At 51.8% G+C, this 17,028-nt stretch overlaps 1 protein-coding gene across 1 annotated transcript; it reads right to left on the reverse strand.

Moving 5' to 3' along the window:
* Positions 1–1,751: 1,751 nt before the first annotated feature.
* Positions 1,752–7,244, reverse strand: NPFFR1 (neuropeptide FF receptor 1; the record flags this gene model as incomplete). The annotated part of the gene is made up of 3 exons (XM_040976082.1): positions 1,752–2,631; positions 4,577–4,676; positions 6,929–7,244. Coding segments are annotated over 3 exons (1,296 nt in total), but the record flags the coding sequence as incomplete, so codon positions are not given.
* Positions 7,245–17,028: the final 9,784 nt, after the last annotated feature.

The following is a 17,028-nucleotide window of genomic DNA, read 5'->3' on the forward strand; positions in this document are numbered from 1 at the left end:
GACCTTTCTCTGACCTGTACTTGGGGGCAAGGAGCTAAGAATTCTTCAAGGTAAACAGTCAGGAACTGTGGTTGCCTGTGTAGTGTAGCACACCGATACAGCACGAGCAAACCCCAATGAGGGGCACCTGGCACACCCTCCTGGAGACTCATCCATCACCTTCTGACACCCAGCCTGTGGCAGGACCCTGGCAGAGCTGGCAGAGCACTTGGCACATGGGCACACCCATCACACATGGAACACCTCAGGCCAGAAAGTACAGGAGTACACACAACAGACTCCATTTTCCCAGGCCAAGAACTTGGGTCCCAGGAGTCAAGTCCAGCGAGTGTTCTGCTTTGCCCTCAGGCAAAAAGAACCTTCAGGAAGGTTTCTAGCTCTCCTCCTGGCCATGCCCACTACCCTTGAAAGGCTGGGTGCAGTGTGAGTCTAACTATCAGAAGGCCGATTCGTCCAAGTCCTGTCCCCTGTGACCTTGCAAAATGGCAACCACAGTGTCTCCATCCTCACTTATGTGGGGCTAATCCAGCAGTGTCTCCAGCCACGTGTCAACACATGTAACTCATTAGGAATTTCTTTCTGCCAAGACATCCAGGACTCAGCGTAAACAGGGTGATGTCATCATGTGTTGTTTAAGAAAGCAAGCAGAGCCCTGATCCCTGGTGACACCTCTCTTTAGCAACATCGTGTTTCTTGTAGTGGGTGGGAGGAAAATGCTAGTTTCTTGCCAAGGAGCCGGGCTATGCAAGGACGATCCATGGCAGTCCCATCTCCCAGGAAAAAGCCGCATTTGTCCCAGGTGCTGCAGGCGTGCTAAGAGCCGGAAAAAAACAAGCGGCTTTACAAGGGGCTTACCCCTTTGTGAAGTGTTTGAGTCATGTTTTATGCTAGGAAGAGACTTGGGGGTTCATCCTCAGGAGACCCTGGAGGCACCCCAGCTGCAGCTTCAGTTGGTTAACTTCTCCTTCCCAGAAAGCCAGCTGTCTGGGGAAATCTGAGGGTGGAAATTAGCCCTATACTATGTATAAGACACCTGTAAGGGGCCTTGCTAAGTGTCTGTCACATGGTGGGTTCTGCCTGGGCCAGTGTGGGAGCCTTGGGAAAGCGTCCTCTTCTCCCTTTTCTAGGTTCAGACCGCCTGTGCCTGAAGCAGCTCCCCAGTGCTCCTTCAGAGGTTGCCCAGTAGTGATGTTCTGGAAGACCCTGCCCAGCACACTTTCTGAAACAAATAAGATACACTAGAGCAGGCAAGGGGGCACAGGTCCTCGCAGGCTGAGATTCAGCAGAGTGACTTCACTAATAGGACATAAGGGACTACAAGACTTGGACGTGAAGAGCTCAGAACAGACTGGTTTGGCGGGTGGTCCCTCCCCCTGAGGCCTCACTAGCATTTGCACATTTCACAGGGCTCCACCTTTGCGGGCCCTTTAGAAGTCAGCGGGAAATTATCAAAAATAAATAAAATTTACACACACACACACAAGTCACACACGCAAAAGTCAGCGAGAGTCAGAAATCATGCAAACACTGGCGGCAGGTGGACCAACTGGCTGGAGATGTCTCGCTGAGAAGCCGCTGTTTGCGTAGGGCTTCACAGAACACTGCCTCCTTCCCCAGCCCCTGATTTGTCACCATCTGCGGGGGGTGAAACCCTTGCAAAGGCGGCCCCAGCAGCACCTCGCAGCCTCCAGAGGTCCTCTCCTAGCATCGCATCAGGCCACTCTGGGCAGGGCCTGTCCTCCCTGGCCACCTCAGATGTCCCAAGCCGGTATGGTGAGGGGCAGGTGGGAGCAGCCAGGTCCCTCCCCAGGCAAATCCTGGTGAGCCACTCGCCCGTTGCGCAGCGGCAAGCGGCCAGACCTCGGGGCCCCACTGCTGGCCCCCGACTCGGAGGGCAACCCCGAGTCGCTGGGCTGCACCTCTACGAAGACCCGCCTACGCAGGTGCCCACCAGACCGCTCCGAGTAGGCCTCTTTATGGCCACCCCACTGCGGAGGGCAGAAGCGAGTGCGGAAGGCGGCCTGGAAGCCACGGCGGAAGTTCTCGTTGAAATAGCCGTAGATGATGGGGTTGGCGCTGCTGTTGAAGAAGGCCAGCCAGTGGGCGAAAGGGAAGGCGTAGACGGAGACAAGATGCAGCTGCGGCTCGGTGAGCTGCCCATAGTCGATGAGCAGCAGCAGCGCCCAGAGCGGCAGCCAGGACAGCGTGAAGAACAGCGCCACCATGACCAGCATGTGCACCACGCGCGCCTTGCGGCGCGCCGCCCGGCCACCCTCGGCGGCAGGTGCCTCCTGGCCGTCACGCGCCGGGCCGGCTGCCTTGCACAGTTTGCGGGCGATGCGCGCGTACATGACCACGATGAGCGCCAGTGGAGCCACGTAAATGTGCGAGAAGAGCACGGTGGTGTACACCTTACGCATACCCTTCTCGGGCCAGGCCTCCCAGCACGAGTAGAGCGGGTAGGAGCGGTTGCGGGCATCCACCATGAAGTGGTGCTCTTCGCGGGTCACGGTCAGCGTCACGGCCGACGGGCACATGATGAGCAGCGCCAGAGCCCAGATGACCCCGATGGTGACCAGCGCCTTCCGCAGGGTCAGCTTCTCGCGGAAAGGATGTACGATGCAACGGAACCTGCAGCCAGCAAGAGACAAGGGAGAGGCCAGGGTCTGGGTTGGTGCAGGGGCCCAGAAAGGAGCCCCTGGCTGTGGGGCTCCCGGGACGTCTTGGCGTCCTGGATACTCTCTATCGCACCTCAGGCTGAGTTAAAGATCGGTTCAGATGTTTAGCTCAGCCCGCCTGCAAGCTAATGAGGAAGTCAGTTCCTCCTGCTGCGCAAATAGCCAAGGCAACAACAGGATTTACAGGAGCCAGGCAGTGCCTGCCTATGCACTTTGTGGGGTGCACTATTAGCTGGCAGCCAGCAGAGCAATCTGCCTGCACACCCAGGTGCATCAGTGGATACACTTGCCAGCTGTTTACCCATTCACCAGGAAACTTTGGGAGGCCAGGCAGGGAGCCCCCTCAAGACAAGTTGCTCCTATATCCTGGCCAGCATCCTTGCAACATCTCAGCCCAAGTCCCTGTGTCATCTTGGCCAGGACACTCATCCTATTAGGCTGTGTCTGCACTGTTTCAATTCCTCATTAGAACATCTCCATGGTAATTATGATGACATGTTCAATTTGCAGAGCAGGAAACCTGGACTTGGATATGTTAAGCAATTGGGTCAAGTTCACATATTAAGCAAGTAGCAAGGTCCACCGTCCTGCTGTGTGTGCCATGTAAACCAGTAGCGGTACACCCTCGCAGTCTGGTAGAACCTTCTAAAGCCCCCCCTCCTTTTTTTTCTTTTTAAGTACAATTACCTGCACCTGTTACTCCTGGCAAACGACTCCAGACAAACGATTGTGGGGAAAGGTTGTAGCATTAGGTTTTGTTGTACAGCTCCTGGGGTGCGGCCTGTGTGCAGCCAGGGCTGAGAGCTGCTACTGTGGGTCGTGGGTATGAACACACTTCTGTTCCAGGAGAGGCACTAGAAAAATGGAAGTCCTGCCTCTCAACCCATTTACACAAATGTGAGAATCAATCACCAGGAAGGTAAACGACCCAAACATCTTCCTGTGCCTCCATTTCCTTGTCTATAAAGCAAGACCTACACTACAACCTACTGGCTGTGGTGAAGATTAAGCGGCAGCATGCCTCGTGAAGGAGAGAGATCTCGACTGCCCACAGTGTCTTCCCTCATGTACTGACACCAGGGAGTCCAACCCTGAGGACCCACCTGCTTCATGGAGGGGTCCCTGGCCCAGAGGGGAGTCGGGACTAGCCTGTAGGATCGTCTCACTCTTCAGAGACAGAACATGGCTCCAGAGCTGGCTCCCCACCAAATGTCCCTTTTATGCATTGCTAAACTGCATGCCACCTACCCCATCTTGCCCCAGCCCAAGGATTCCTTTCACATTTCCCACAGCCTGACTTGGGCCTGACGCTTCCTGGGTGATTCTGACTTACTGGCTTCACAGCTTTGCACATTCGAGAAATCTCCAGGGAGCAAAACATTTTTTTCTGACGTCTGGTACTGTCTGTCAAAGCCACAGCAGTGAATGGTTTTTGGGAGAGAACCATGGAGTAGTCCACGGAGGCCTTCTGGAGGAAGTGGGTCCGAAGATGACTGCAGACATTGATGGAAGCACTCAGAGGCAGCATGCCCAAAACTACTGTAGATGCTGATAGGGAGGAGCACGGACAGCCCCGGAGCAAGAAGCAAGGTTTTAGGCCCCATCCCACCCCACAGGATTCCTGCCACTCAGGCCCCACAAACAGTCACAGGAATCACTGTCTCCCTTCTCAGGCCTTGCTGAGAGAGGTAGGAGTGTCCTCAGCAAGGTGTTCTAGATCTTCCTTTGCTCTAGGAGGCAGCTGGCCCTGTCCCGCAGGGCTCAGGATCCCATCCCCGCTGCCACCCAGCAGCCCCAGCCTTCCTGCTGGCCCAGCACCAGCCCTAGAGGCCATCGGTCCTCCTCCCTCGTTCCTGGCTCAGCCCACTCTGGGATTCTGCAGCCAGGAAGACACTCACCTTTCTACAGCAATGGCCACCAGCGTGAACACGGAAGCTGACACGGACATGCCCTGCACCAAGCCGCTCATCTTGCATGTGGCATTGTCGAAGGGCCACCCTGCAACAACAGAGGTCCCCCACCCCCGCCACCTGGAGTGAGAGACGGGCACCTGCCAAAAACCAGACATCAGGTCATCTAGTTAAGCTACCCTCAGGAGTTCCCATCTTTTCTTCTTGACCCCACGAGGCAGCATCTGGCAAGGAGAAATGGCTACCCCACACCAACATGAACTACAGAAGAGATATTCTTTATATCAACTAGCAATTTCCCTCTGTACAGATCACCCTCACTTCCTGCTCCCACAGCCCTGTTGTGGGCTCCAGGTCCCAGGGTTCTCCACTCTGGCTGCTGCTGCCTAGAAAACACATTCCCAGAGATTTCGAAAAAGCACCAAATGCCAGACCCCATGCCACACCAGTACAATCAGAAACCCAAGGCAGGAACCCAGACATCACTATTTTTGAACCTGCCTTGGCGGACTTGTGAGGATTCATGTACTAGCCCAAGCTAAAAATCGCTGGGACAAATTGCCAGTGACGCTGAGACTCGACAGGTGTAAATCGCTCCAGCCAGGACTCAACACTGGGATCCCCATGCTTGTGCTTTGTCAGGAGATGTGGGCAACCCATGCCCTGGCCAGCATGGGCGTTCCTGAGGCTACTGTGTTGGTGACTGCTGGGTGTCTGCCCTTCTAGGCAAGAGGCCCACCTTACTCCTGCCAGTCATGCCACCTGAGACAGGGATCCTGTTCCTTCCCCAATGCTGATTTCAGCCTGAACATATACTGAGTATCAGGCACTGTCCATTTACTGTTCACCTATCATTATCGACCCTATCATTATCTCATTATCATCCCTTTTTACAGATGAGGGTGGGATCGATTTGCAGAGAGTCTTTTTCTCCCTAAATCATTATACAGGAGTGATGAAATTCAGGTCTAGATGTTGGGGGAGTTTGTCTTAGAAAAGGCCACGCTGCCATGGACTGGTCCTATTTTAGGAAACTGTACAATGTGTGCCCCAACTCCCAAAAATATTTCCTCTGTGGCTCAGCCCACAAGGATGCTCACTGTACTGGTATCTGTCATGATGGCAGCAGGAGGCAGGAACGTATGGATACATCAGCTCACAAAAGAGAACAAGCCTGGACGGCAGCCCTTGCCAATAGCTGTGCTGCAAATCTCCTTATATGACAAAGTTTCAGCTGCCAGTACAGTTATCGCCAGATACAGGCAGCTTGGGAAAAATGCACACAATTGGCCTTCATAGGCTGGCATGAGCTGGCATGAGCTGGCCCTTGTGCACTGATGGATAGAGACCCCCTGGTATCACTCTCTGGAAGTTGACACACAGTGGACAACAGCTGGAAGCAGCAGCTAACATGTACACAGAGTAACATGGCTAGAAGCCTCAACAAAAAGAGAAATAAAATGGTTTTAATACAAAACATCCATTTACATGAACAACATAGCCACAGAATAACCTGATATGAAAGAGTATAAAAGATACCAGCCCTACTGGATATTGGAATATGCTTTCAGACCTCTATAAATGAGCACAGTATGCCGCTGGTGCAGGAAAAGACAGACCAGGCAAATGAGAAGGGAAGTGCAGCCATAGAAACACAGTACATCAGAAGGGCAGCACCTGGCATCTCAGGGGCAATGATCCACTCCTGTGTCCTTGATACTTGCTTTTTTATTTGAAAGGCAAGGAGGGGGGGAGAGAGAGAACCATTCTACCTGCTGGTTCACTCCCCGCATACCTACAAAGCTGGGCACTGAAAGCTCAGGTTTTCCCTCTGATTCCAAGCCTCCTTTCCAACTCCTCTGCTAAGCGGCCAGCCAGCCCCTGCCCTGCTAAGGCAGTCCTGGGGTGGGGAGCTCATTGGCTCCAGGGTAGGACTCTGACGTGCAGCAAGAGCTCCACTGAGTGGTGTCTAAGGTCCTTATTCAGAGGAAGCTTGCCTTCCTATTGGTTCCCACTTCACTCATGGCAATGTGAGAGTGAACGGTAGAGCAATAGAAAGAGGAGCTTAGGAAATTAGGCTTTGATACTAACAAATGGTATTAACCATGATAAGGCCCTTAACCACTCTGAACATGCTTTCTCATCCATAAAATGGGCATAATAACAAAACACAGCTCACTGATCGGCTATGAGTATTCATGGAGTCCACCCATCAACAGAATGTTTGACACAAAGAAAATCATGGAGTCAGAGCATCTGTGATTGCTAGTCTAACCCCTCTGCAACAAGCCTGCTGTAAACAGTGATGGGGTGCAGTTGCTCCCTAGGGCCCACACTCACCAGTGATGAGGTTGTCCACAAGGGTGGTGGGCATGCAGAAGATGCCTACCAGCAGGTCACTGACGGCCAGGTTGAGGATGAACATGTTGGTGACAGTGCGCATGTGCCGGTTCCGAAGTACAGTGAAGCAGACCAAGGCATTGCCCACCATGCACAGCAGGAAGATGAGCACATAGGCCACAATGAACATGGCTGCCACCGGTGAGGAGTGCTGGTAGTAAGAGGAGAAGGTGAGGTTTGCGGCCAGGCCAGCCTCGGCGGTGCTCCCATTCGGACTCAGGGCCGAACTGCTGTTGGGAAGTTGGAAGTTCTTCCCTGGGACCAAAGGAACAAATGGTCAGGAACTTCAGGTGTTGGAAGAGCTGACTGATTCTCTCCCCATGAGTGAGGTCTTTCCGTTAGCCAAATTCCAAGCACATCCCAGCACACCTGGTCATGTGCCCAATGCCATCCACTGATCCAAAACTGTCAACCCCCACTACTCAAATCCACTCATGCCCCATCCTGCCCATGACTCATTTCTCATGCTGGTTGATTTTGATAAATTTATTTATAGGGAGGCCAGTGTTGTGTCAAAGCAAATTAAGCCACTACTTGCAATGCCAGCATCTAATATTGGAGTGCCAGTTCAAGTTCTGACTGCTCTGCTTCTCATCCAGCTCCCTGCTAATAAACCTTGAGAAGCAGCACAAGATGATCAAAGTGTTGGGGCCCCTGTCACCCATGTGGAGACCCAGACGGAGCTGCAGGCTTTAGTTTTCACCTGGTCTGGCCCTTTGGACTGTGAGCCAATAGATACAGGATTTCTCTGTCTCTGTGTGAGTCTACCTTTCAAATACACACTTTTTTTTTTTTACAAAGTATGTGTCTATTATTTTTTTAGAGACAGACAGACAGGACTTCCATCTGCTGATTCATTCATCAAATGCCACTACATTTGGGGCTGGGCCAAGTTGAAGCCAGGAGTTGGAAACTCAACCCAAGCCTCTCACCTGGGTGGGCAAGGACCCAAGTACTCGAGCCATCACTGCTGCCTCCCAGGGTAGCTATTAACAGAATCAGCAAGAGATTTGAGACCAAAATCGAGAAAATTCAATGAGGGGTACAGGGGTCCACTGGCAGTTTAACTAGCAGGTCACACTTCCAGCCCACATTGCCCAAACACTGGCCATTCTCCATTAACTCCTCTCCCATCCAGACTACCTTCATCTGGGCTTCTTGTGTGCCCAGGACTAAGCCCTGGTTTTTGCATCCCCCGGGTCCCTGGCCCTGGCACATCCGACCTACTAACAAACCGTCCACAGCCAAGTCCCTTGCCCATCCTGGATTCAGTGGCTCTACCTGCTTGGCATTTAACAAAGTCCTTCCCTATTTATAAGCAGTTAGGACTTGGCCCTGTCTGAATTGGGGATCAGGGCGGCTCCACGTCTTGCTCCAGGTTCCACAATGAGTGAGCAGCAGAGCTGGCCCTGCTCTGAGTGTCCCTAACTTGGGACCAGGTTTACGTGGGACTTCCCTAGCCATGTTTCAAAGGGCCTGGCTCTTCTGGGAAGTCATTAGTGGTAGTGACTCAGGGCATTGTCTCACAAACTCTGCCCCTGCCTTCCCCTGGGGAAGTTAAATGTGGCTTGTTGTGGGGATGGACTGTCTCCAGGGAGTCCTTCTCTGCCAGGTTCAAAACTCAGCCCAAGCTGGCCAGTAGCCCCACCGGATGCTCCTGACACCTGGGAGGAGGGTGGGAACATGTCAATGAGCTGGCTCAGCCTGAGCTGCAGGGACCAGTGGGTGCAGCCCGGGATGCTCAGTGAGGGCTGGGAGGGTTGCTGGTGGAGATGAAAGAGTTGGAAATTTCCACCTCACAGCGCAAGCAGAAGCTCAGAAACCCGCCCCTCCCCACGTGGTTTCTAATTGCATTTGAATTTCTTTAGTTTGATATGGAAAATGCCAAATCTGTGCAAGAGAGAGAATATTACAGTGGAACTGAATAAAGAACATGACACATCAGGAACCACTACAAGGGTGAAGATAATCAAGAACTCCCAAGTTCAGATCATCTATTTCCTATACAGATCAACTCAAGGTCAAATATATCATATGCCCTCACCTCTCTCCTGATTATGTTGAGGCCAATTCCAGATGGCACTTCTTTTCATCCGTAAATATTTTCATGTGTATCTCTAAAAAAATAATTCTTTTCTAGAAAAGATTTATTTTATTTTCATTACAAAGTCATATATACAGAGAGGAGGAGAGACAGAGAGGAAGATCTTCCATCCACTGACTCACTCCCCAAGTGAGTGCCAGGAACCTCCTCCAGGTATCTCATAGAGTGCAGGGTCCCAAGGCTTTGGGCTGTCCTCTACTGCTTTCCCAAGCCACAAGCAGGGAGCTGGATGGGAAGTAGAGCTGCTGGGATTACAACCGGCACCCATATGGGATCCCAGGGCGCTCAAGGTGAGGATTTTAGCCGATGGCCACAGCTCCAGGCCCTAAAAAAATAATTCTTAAAAAAAAATTACCTCAGGCCTAGCATGATAGCTAAAGTGGCTAAAGTCCTTGCCTTGCATCTGCCAGGATCCCATATGGGTGCCAGTTCATACCCCCCCCCGCCTGCTCCACTTCCCCTCCAGCTCCCTGCTTGTATCCTGGGAAAGCAGAAGAGAATTGCCCAAGGCCATGGACACTGCAGCCATGTGGGAGATAAGGAAGAAATTCCTGGCTCTTGACTTCAGATCAGCTCAGCTCTGGCCATCGTGGCCACTTGGGGAGTGAACCAGCATACAAAAGATCTGTCTTTCTGTTTCTCCTTTTCTCTGTAAATCTGAAAATAAAATAAATCTTTAAAACAAATAGCCATGGATATTTTGAGCTTACTAAATAGGGCCCTGTTTAATTAAAAAAACAGAAACAAAAAACCTCAAAATTTAAAAATCATGACCATGTTCTGCTAGAACCGAACAAGTGAAAATCGCATCGTGGTATTTCAAAGATCCAGCCTCCAGCATTCAAAATTCCCTCAGTGCTTCATGATCTTTTAAATGGTTGATTTGTTTGAATGAGGAGTCAACAGGATTTCTGTATCTACTTCCTATTATTATCTGACAAGATATCCTGAGATGCCACTGTGTGGCCTCAAGGAGCTCGGCAGTCTGTCTGGTCCCTCTGCAGGTGTCTCGGGATCTCTCATACACTTGCAGTCAGCTAACAGCTCCCCCGGGGCTGGCAGGGCCAAGGTGACCCCCCACCCCCGGCCGGGGCGGTCAGGGCTGGCTACCGGCTGAGGCTTTCATTTCCCTCCACCGCCTCTCACCCTCCTGGAGGCTGGTTTCAAGGACTTGTGCAGGATTTTCACACTTGTGCCCTCTTCTGGTGGTCAAAGTGAGTCACCCAGAGGGGCCCCCAAGTTCAAGCCAGTGCAGTCACCATCTCTCTGGATAGGAAGTCACAGAGGGTGCAGAAGAGGCATAGTCAGTCACGAAGGCCTGTTACTCTCAACCCAGCCTCCACCCGCACACCGCCTTGGCTGGATGCAGCTCTGAAGTCTCCTTGTTCTCGCCTCGCCCCGTCCCAGCCTCCTCTCCCCTCTGGATCACGTGCCTGCAGTTTCTTGTAAAAAAAAAATTAATTTGCTGATTTCTCCCTTGTGATGTCCATGTTACCCATTCAGTCTCTGTCCCCTGGACTTCCTGTAATTGGCAGCGAGATCACAAGGCCCCATCAGATTATGTCTGGTGGGCTCTTTGATCTCGGGTTTGTCAAGTTCCCCCCTTTAGTTTCCGCAATCACTAATGATCATGGCTTACACCCTGTCCTGCACTTCAAGAGCAACTCACGCTTGGACCACTGTCTCTCTGAAATACTGCCTCCCCCACAATCTCTGTAGACGTCTCTCCAGCCTGGCGCTGCTCTTGCCTGCCACACTCTCACCACTTGACATGCTCTTGGAGCCTACACAGTCTTATATTTTCCAATGCCAGGGCCTTTGCTCTTCTCCTGAGTTAGCTTTTGAGTCAGATCTTGTCCTGGAGAGGAGGATTCTGATGACTCTAAAGCAGGAGCATCCTATGATCTCTTGCAGTGTCTTGCTGATGCTCTTCAGGCTGTCAGTGTGTTCTTTGTTTGCAGGCTTGTTCGCCCTCCCCTCCAGGCCTGAAAGCCTGTTCCCTGTCTTGTTAGCCATGTCCCTGCCTCCTTGGCACTGCCTGCCCGTGGTAACTGGTTCAATAAACAAGGCATGGCTCTCAAAAGAATAACCGTTGCTAAGAAGCAGACAAGGAAGGGAGGCGAGTGCTGCTTCCAGGTGATAGGATCCTGTTCGGAGCAGGCAGTGCTGTGCCTCCAGGTCTTCCACAAGCCCCCTGCTCCACCCCCAAGAAAGATGTTGTCCAGCATAGGGCTGGACACTCCACATGCAGTTCACTCAGCTGAGCCCCCAAATCCATTCTGAATCACCCAGGAACCCTCTGTGTGTGTGGACAAGTACATAAAATTGCCGGGGTCTTGCTGGCTGTGTTCAGCCTCACCATTTTCCAACCTGCCCTTGTCCTGGCTTTCAAAGCCTGCCCCTTAGAAGAGTCTGGCAATGACCTTGCCCTTCTCTGACACTTCAGATGAGCCTACAAATCCAGCTGTAGACTTAGCCCAATTGTCCAGCTCTGCTTGCCAAGCAGGAAAACCTCCTTTCTACCCCAGGCAAATCCTCTGGGGCAAGGGCAGGGTGTGGTAGAGGCACCCTGTCTGGGTAGCTGAGGCCTCATTTCCACCTGCACTTGTCCTTGCCGGATGTGCCAGGTGCCCTGAAGTTACAGTGTGAGAATCCAGTTTTCATCCCCCGAGCCCAATTAAGCCTTTCTCTTACCAGCAGAGCTCTCTGGGGGGTCTCAGGTACAGGGATGTCTGTCTCTAGGGCACTCCATTAATCTGCACCGACCAGGCTCGGGACCCTGAGAGCTGGGGCTGCAGGAAGAGTGGGGCCCTGGCTGCAGCAGCAATACCACCTGGAACTCGTGAGGAGCTAAAATCCCAGGCCCCACTGCTGACTTGGGTGACCAGAAACCCTGAGGCCCCAAACCCAGCTATCTCTGTTTAAAAATAAAGAAATATTATTTTCCATTTTACTTGAAAGGAAGACAGTCTGCTGATGCACTCCCCAAATGCACACAATGACTGGATCAGGATGAAGCCAGAAGCCCAGGAATTCCATCCAAGTCTCCCATCTGGAGTGGAGGGAGAGGGGTAGGAACTGAGCTGCTGTTTCCCTGGAGAGTGCACACTGGCAGGAAGCCAGATCGGAAGCAGGGGTGCTCTAATACTGGGTGTGGGTGTGCCAACTGGCATACCTCTGCACTGTGCTTAAAGCCTGCCTGTGCTGTCAAATCTAAAGCATCTGCCAGGTGATTCTGATGTCCGCTCCAGTTTCCAATTTGAGAACCATGGAAGACTTGGCCAGAGCCCCTGGCAGTGGACACACACACATACACACCCTGGAAAGTTCAGCCTCTCTCATGCCTCCTCACCTCTGTGTTCTCTTTAAAATAAAAAGCCAGACCTTGCCTGCTCGTGACCCTGGGGTGGGGAGTCCTGTCATCTCTCTGTAAGCCAGAGTCCTCCTTGGCCCAATGGAGGCAGGCAGGTGGCATTGCAGACTCAGTGAGACAGTGGTGAGAGTATCCAGTGCCACTGAAGGTCAGCTTAGCTGCAGCAGCAATGAAGTTACACAACAGACCCGAGTGTAGAATTTCATAATACTCTTAGTTTAGTCCTTGGTGTGGGGGAGAAAGAGAGAGAGAGAGAGAGAGAGAGAGAGAGAGAGATCTCAGGAATGAAGCTGTCTCAGAATTCAGTCTGGGGATGTCCTTTGCCTCATTCGGAGCCCTTCCACCCATAACTTTATCATCATCGCCACCTGCTGGCATATTCTGGTAACAGGTGGGGAATCCACCCAGTCACTCCTCCAGCAGCTCCCTGAGAACCCACAGGGGAATGCGCAGGTGCCAGCTCCACTGAAGGACACTGAACCGGGTGCTGCTGTTAGCACACTGCACGAAGCAGAACCAACTGCTAACAGTCACCCAAGTTCTTTGGGAAAGTACTAGTTTGCTTGAAATTTAACAAATGCTGGTATTTTTTTAAAAGATTTTTTTTAAGGTTTATTCATTTTTTAAAATTGCAAAGTCAGGTATACAGAGAGGAGGAGAGACAGAGACGAAGATCTTCCGTCTGATGATTCACTCCTCAAGCGGCCGCCAATGGCTGGAGCTGCGCTGATCCGAAGCCAGAAGCCCAGAGCCTGCTCCAGGTCTCCCCGCTGGTTCAGGGTCCCAAGCCCTTGGGCTGTCCACAACTGCCTTCCCAGGTCACAGAGAGCTGGATGGGAAGTGTGGCCACTGGGATCAGAACCAGTGCCCACATGGGATCCCGGGACGTGCAAGGGGAGGACCCTAGCCACTAGGCTATGGCGCCGAACCCAAGAAAAATTGTTTTAAAAGACCACGGAGACAACCTTTCATGCATTAGACTGCCCAAGATGGAAAGTGTTCAGGGAGGGCCAGCATGTAGGTGCATAGTCCAGGAGGAGCCAAGAGGTGCGCCTAGATGAGTTCTGCTTCCCCAGTATAGGCCCTTCAGCCCTGTGCCCTGGTGAGGGACCCCTCCAGGTCAGCTGTGTCCCACTTCTGGGGGTCTCCCTAAGGGACAGAAAATCTTAACAGTGGTGGGGGGATTAAAGTGGCCATGGGTGGTCATGGCTACAAGTGCTCATGTGTGCATCCTGAATCTATACGCCTGTTCAAAGTAGATGTGTGTTTCTGGGAACTGTAGTTGACTTTTTAAAAATTCAGTGTGTGTCAACAGGGGGTACTGTTTCCTCGAGCGAGTTTTAGTTTCTGTTTCTAACTTGCATCTGGGATTCCGTATCAGAAGGAATCGGGCACATGTGATAAAACACTCAGTCCTGAATGGCCTCAAAGCCACCTGGCTTTCCACCATACCCACCACCCCACCCTGTGGATCAGGTGCAGGTATCAGCATGGTTTAGAAAGCTTCCCTGGAAATGCACATGTGGATTTGAGATACAGAGTTGAGAAGCCCTGTATGACAGAGTAACGGTGAGTGGGCTTAACATCTGGAAAGGTACCTGGCCCTGAGGTAGGCCCTGGACCTCACCCCACAGCTGGATTCCTAGTGCATATTCCAGAAGGAAGTGCTAGATCCTTTGCCACAGAGCCTCAGCCTCTGAAACACACACTTGTTGAGCAGCTGTGGGCACTGGGGGCTCTGGCGCTCTGGCTCCCTTACCCCTTCTCATAGCACGGGGAATCTTTTTAAAGATGTGTTTATTTATCTGAAAGGCAGAGTTTACAGAGAAAGATGTCAGAGGGGTGCAGGGATGGAGAGCTTTCATCTGCTGTTACATTGCCCAAATGGCCACTATGGCCATAGGGCTGGCACAGTTTGAATCCAAGAGCCAGTAGCTTCCTTTGGGTCTCCCATGTGGGTGTAGAGGTCCAGGCACTTGGGCCAACTTCTATTGCTTTCCCAGGCCATTTCCTAGGCAGGGAGCCAGATCAGAAGTGGAGCAGCTGGGACTTAAACCAGTGCCCATATACGATACTGGTATTGCAGATGGCAACTTTATCCATTACGTCCTCAGTACCAACCCCTAGCATGTAGATTTTCCCTTGCCCTTGGGAGTTGGCCTGACGGTGTCTACCCAGAAATTCACTACACACAAGAGGCATTTGGAGAGTGGGCAACCTGATCTGAAACAGCAGCTTGGGTCAAAGAAAGTTGCTTTTGTATTTTGTTACAGTGAGGTTGTGTTTCAAATTTTAAGTTTAATTTATTTTAAAAAACCGAGACACAGAGAAATCTTTCATGTTTGAAGCAGTCAGAGCTGATCCAGGTTGAAGCTGGGAGCTGGGTACTCAACCTAGATCTCTCACATGGGTGGCAGGGACCCAACTAGTTGATCCATTACTGTTTACCAGAGTCACATCATTAGGAAGCTGGAATCTGACAGGGAGTGAGGACCTAATTCCAAGGAACTCTGAAATGCAATGCAAGCAGCCCAAGCAGTCAAATGCCCGTCCTAAGAGGTAAATGAGTTTGTAGTGGCTTAAGGACTGAGATGAGGGACCCTATTCACTATGCTGCACTTGGTACTCTTATGCTAACTGGAAGGTCTGAAAGCTACAAATTTTCCTTTAAGCATGGCTTTGGCTGCATCACAGAGGTTGATCTGGGTTGTTTTCATCACTGCTGAAATACAATCTATGAAGTGTCAAACTCTCTGATAAGCAAAGGAGAATGATCTTCACGTCCCAGGAAACTCAAAGTCCAGAAGCAAATGGTCTTGCTTTAGGAGTGTGGGACGTGGCAGGGACAGGTCTCCAGGTTTCAGGATCTGAGTTTGGGCCTCTGCCGTAGCTGGTTCCCATCTTCTCTGGGTACCATTCGTTTGCTGAAAAGACCTCAATGTCTCTTATTAACAACTGAGACTCCTGCTGATGAAGCAGCTACAGCAAACAGGTGCATATATTACATTGACTCTTGCCCAGAAAAGCAGGGACTGAGGACAGGGGCAGAACCAGATATACCCTGGAAACAACCAGAAAGTAATCCAAGCTCACCCCTGACGCCCCAGGAAACCTTCCTTCAGCCAGTGCTTCCCAAGAGGGCCTTACCATGGGAGTCTCCACATCCCTGCCCCAAGTGACTTGGGTCTTCTCTTTCCCTATCCTTGGCAGAATCTTCTCTGAGGGAAGATTCTGACCACCTTGTGCACGTAGATGAGGAAATGATTCATAAAGGCTCAAAGCGTTGTGTGTCTTTTGGGGTATTTGCATTTCAAAGACACTCAGATCTGACATCAGAAAATGCTAAGCTCTAAGGATGCAATTTCAGTGATTGACCAGAAAGCAGCCAAAGCCTTTTGAGGAGGAGACTTCATCTAATTCACTCCAAGTTGTACTTAAACAGGCCCTGGTAGGAATTAGCGCTGTGGTGGGTTCTAGACTCTGTGTCTTGATTTGCTCAGTGGCAAAGCCAGCAGCTGTTTATCAGTCCTCTCCTGGCTGGAAGATCCTGAGCTCTTCCCAGCAGCTCGGGCCACCAGCAATGACTGGTGCAGGATGCATACTGCAGATGTCTCCTCACAAGATGACCTCAGGTCCCAGGAAGAGCAGATCTGGGTCCATTTGGCTTCGGCCTCCTCGGCAGCAGCTGAAACCTCTCCCATTGCTCACTCCCAGCAAGATGGGCAAGTGTACAGAGTCTTCAGGACTGAAGCTGTAACTCTGGGGTGGGGTCAGACCTAGACAGGGATGCTGTCTCCCTGCCCTTCTCCCAAGCTGGAGGGTAAGCACCAGGTGACAAAGTGCTTTGTGGCAAAGGACAGGACACAGTGAATCTCACAGCTGCATTTCCAAGAGGCATGGACAACAACACCCACCCCGACTGTCATGTCCTGCACCAGAGGGAGCCCAGCTGGCCTGCTCCTTCCTTTCTCCAAACAGCCCACTTCTGCATGGCATCTCCCCCTCAGGTATGTTCACCCCCCAATCAGTACAGGCACACTTCCTCCCAGCCCACAGGCCTCTCTGCCACAGAGCTCCCCGGAGAGGTAGGCAGCCCTAGAAAGACTCCCAAGAAACTAGAGTTAGGATGAGGAGTGACCCTGATTTTCTGTTCTCCAGCAGGCTGGCTCTACAGCTTAACACTGTCAGCGATATGGAGCAGGGAAGGCAGAGTGGGCTCACCTGCCCATCTGGCTCTAACACTTCGTGGGGGCTGGGCAGGTTGCAGTGACAATGGGAGTGGGGTTGGCCATGCTGTTAGCCCAGCCTCCAAGAGAATGCTCTGTTCTGTCCCTCAGTCAGCACACTTTACTCCCGCAGGATAATGCTAAGCAGAGAAGGAAGAGGACCCAGCCAGTGCTGAGTGTGGGGCAAGCAGCTGTCCTGACTGCAGGTCAGGTTGTGTGATTGCCACTTGCCCCCACAGGTCCTAGCTCAGATCCCTGCAGTTGCTCAGAATAAGACCTGGAGGCTTCCATTCCAGGAGCTGTCCCTGGTCTTGCCTTCTTCCCAACCCAGCATTCC

The sequence above is a fragment of the Ochotona curzoniae genome, unplaced genomic scaffold, assembly GCF_017591425.1.
Source record: "Ochotona curzoniae isolate NIBS_2020 unplaced genomic scaffold, NIBS_Ocur_1.0 contig_2692, whole genome shotgun sequence".
Taxonomy (NCBI): domain Eukaryota; kingdom Metazoa; phylum Chordata; class Mammalia; order Lagomorpha; family Ochotonidae; genus Ochotona; species Ochotona curzoniae.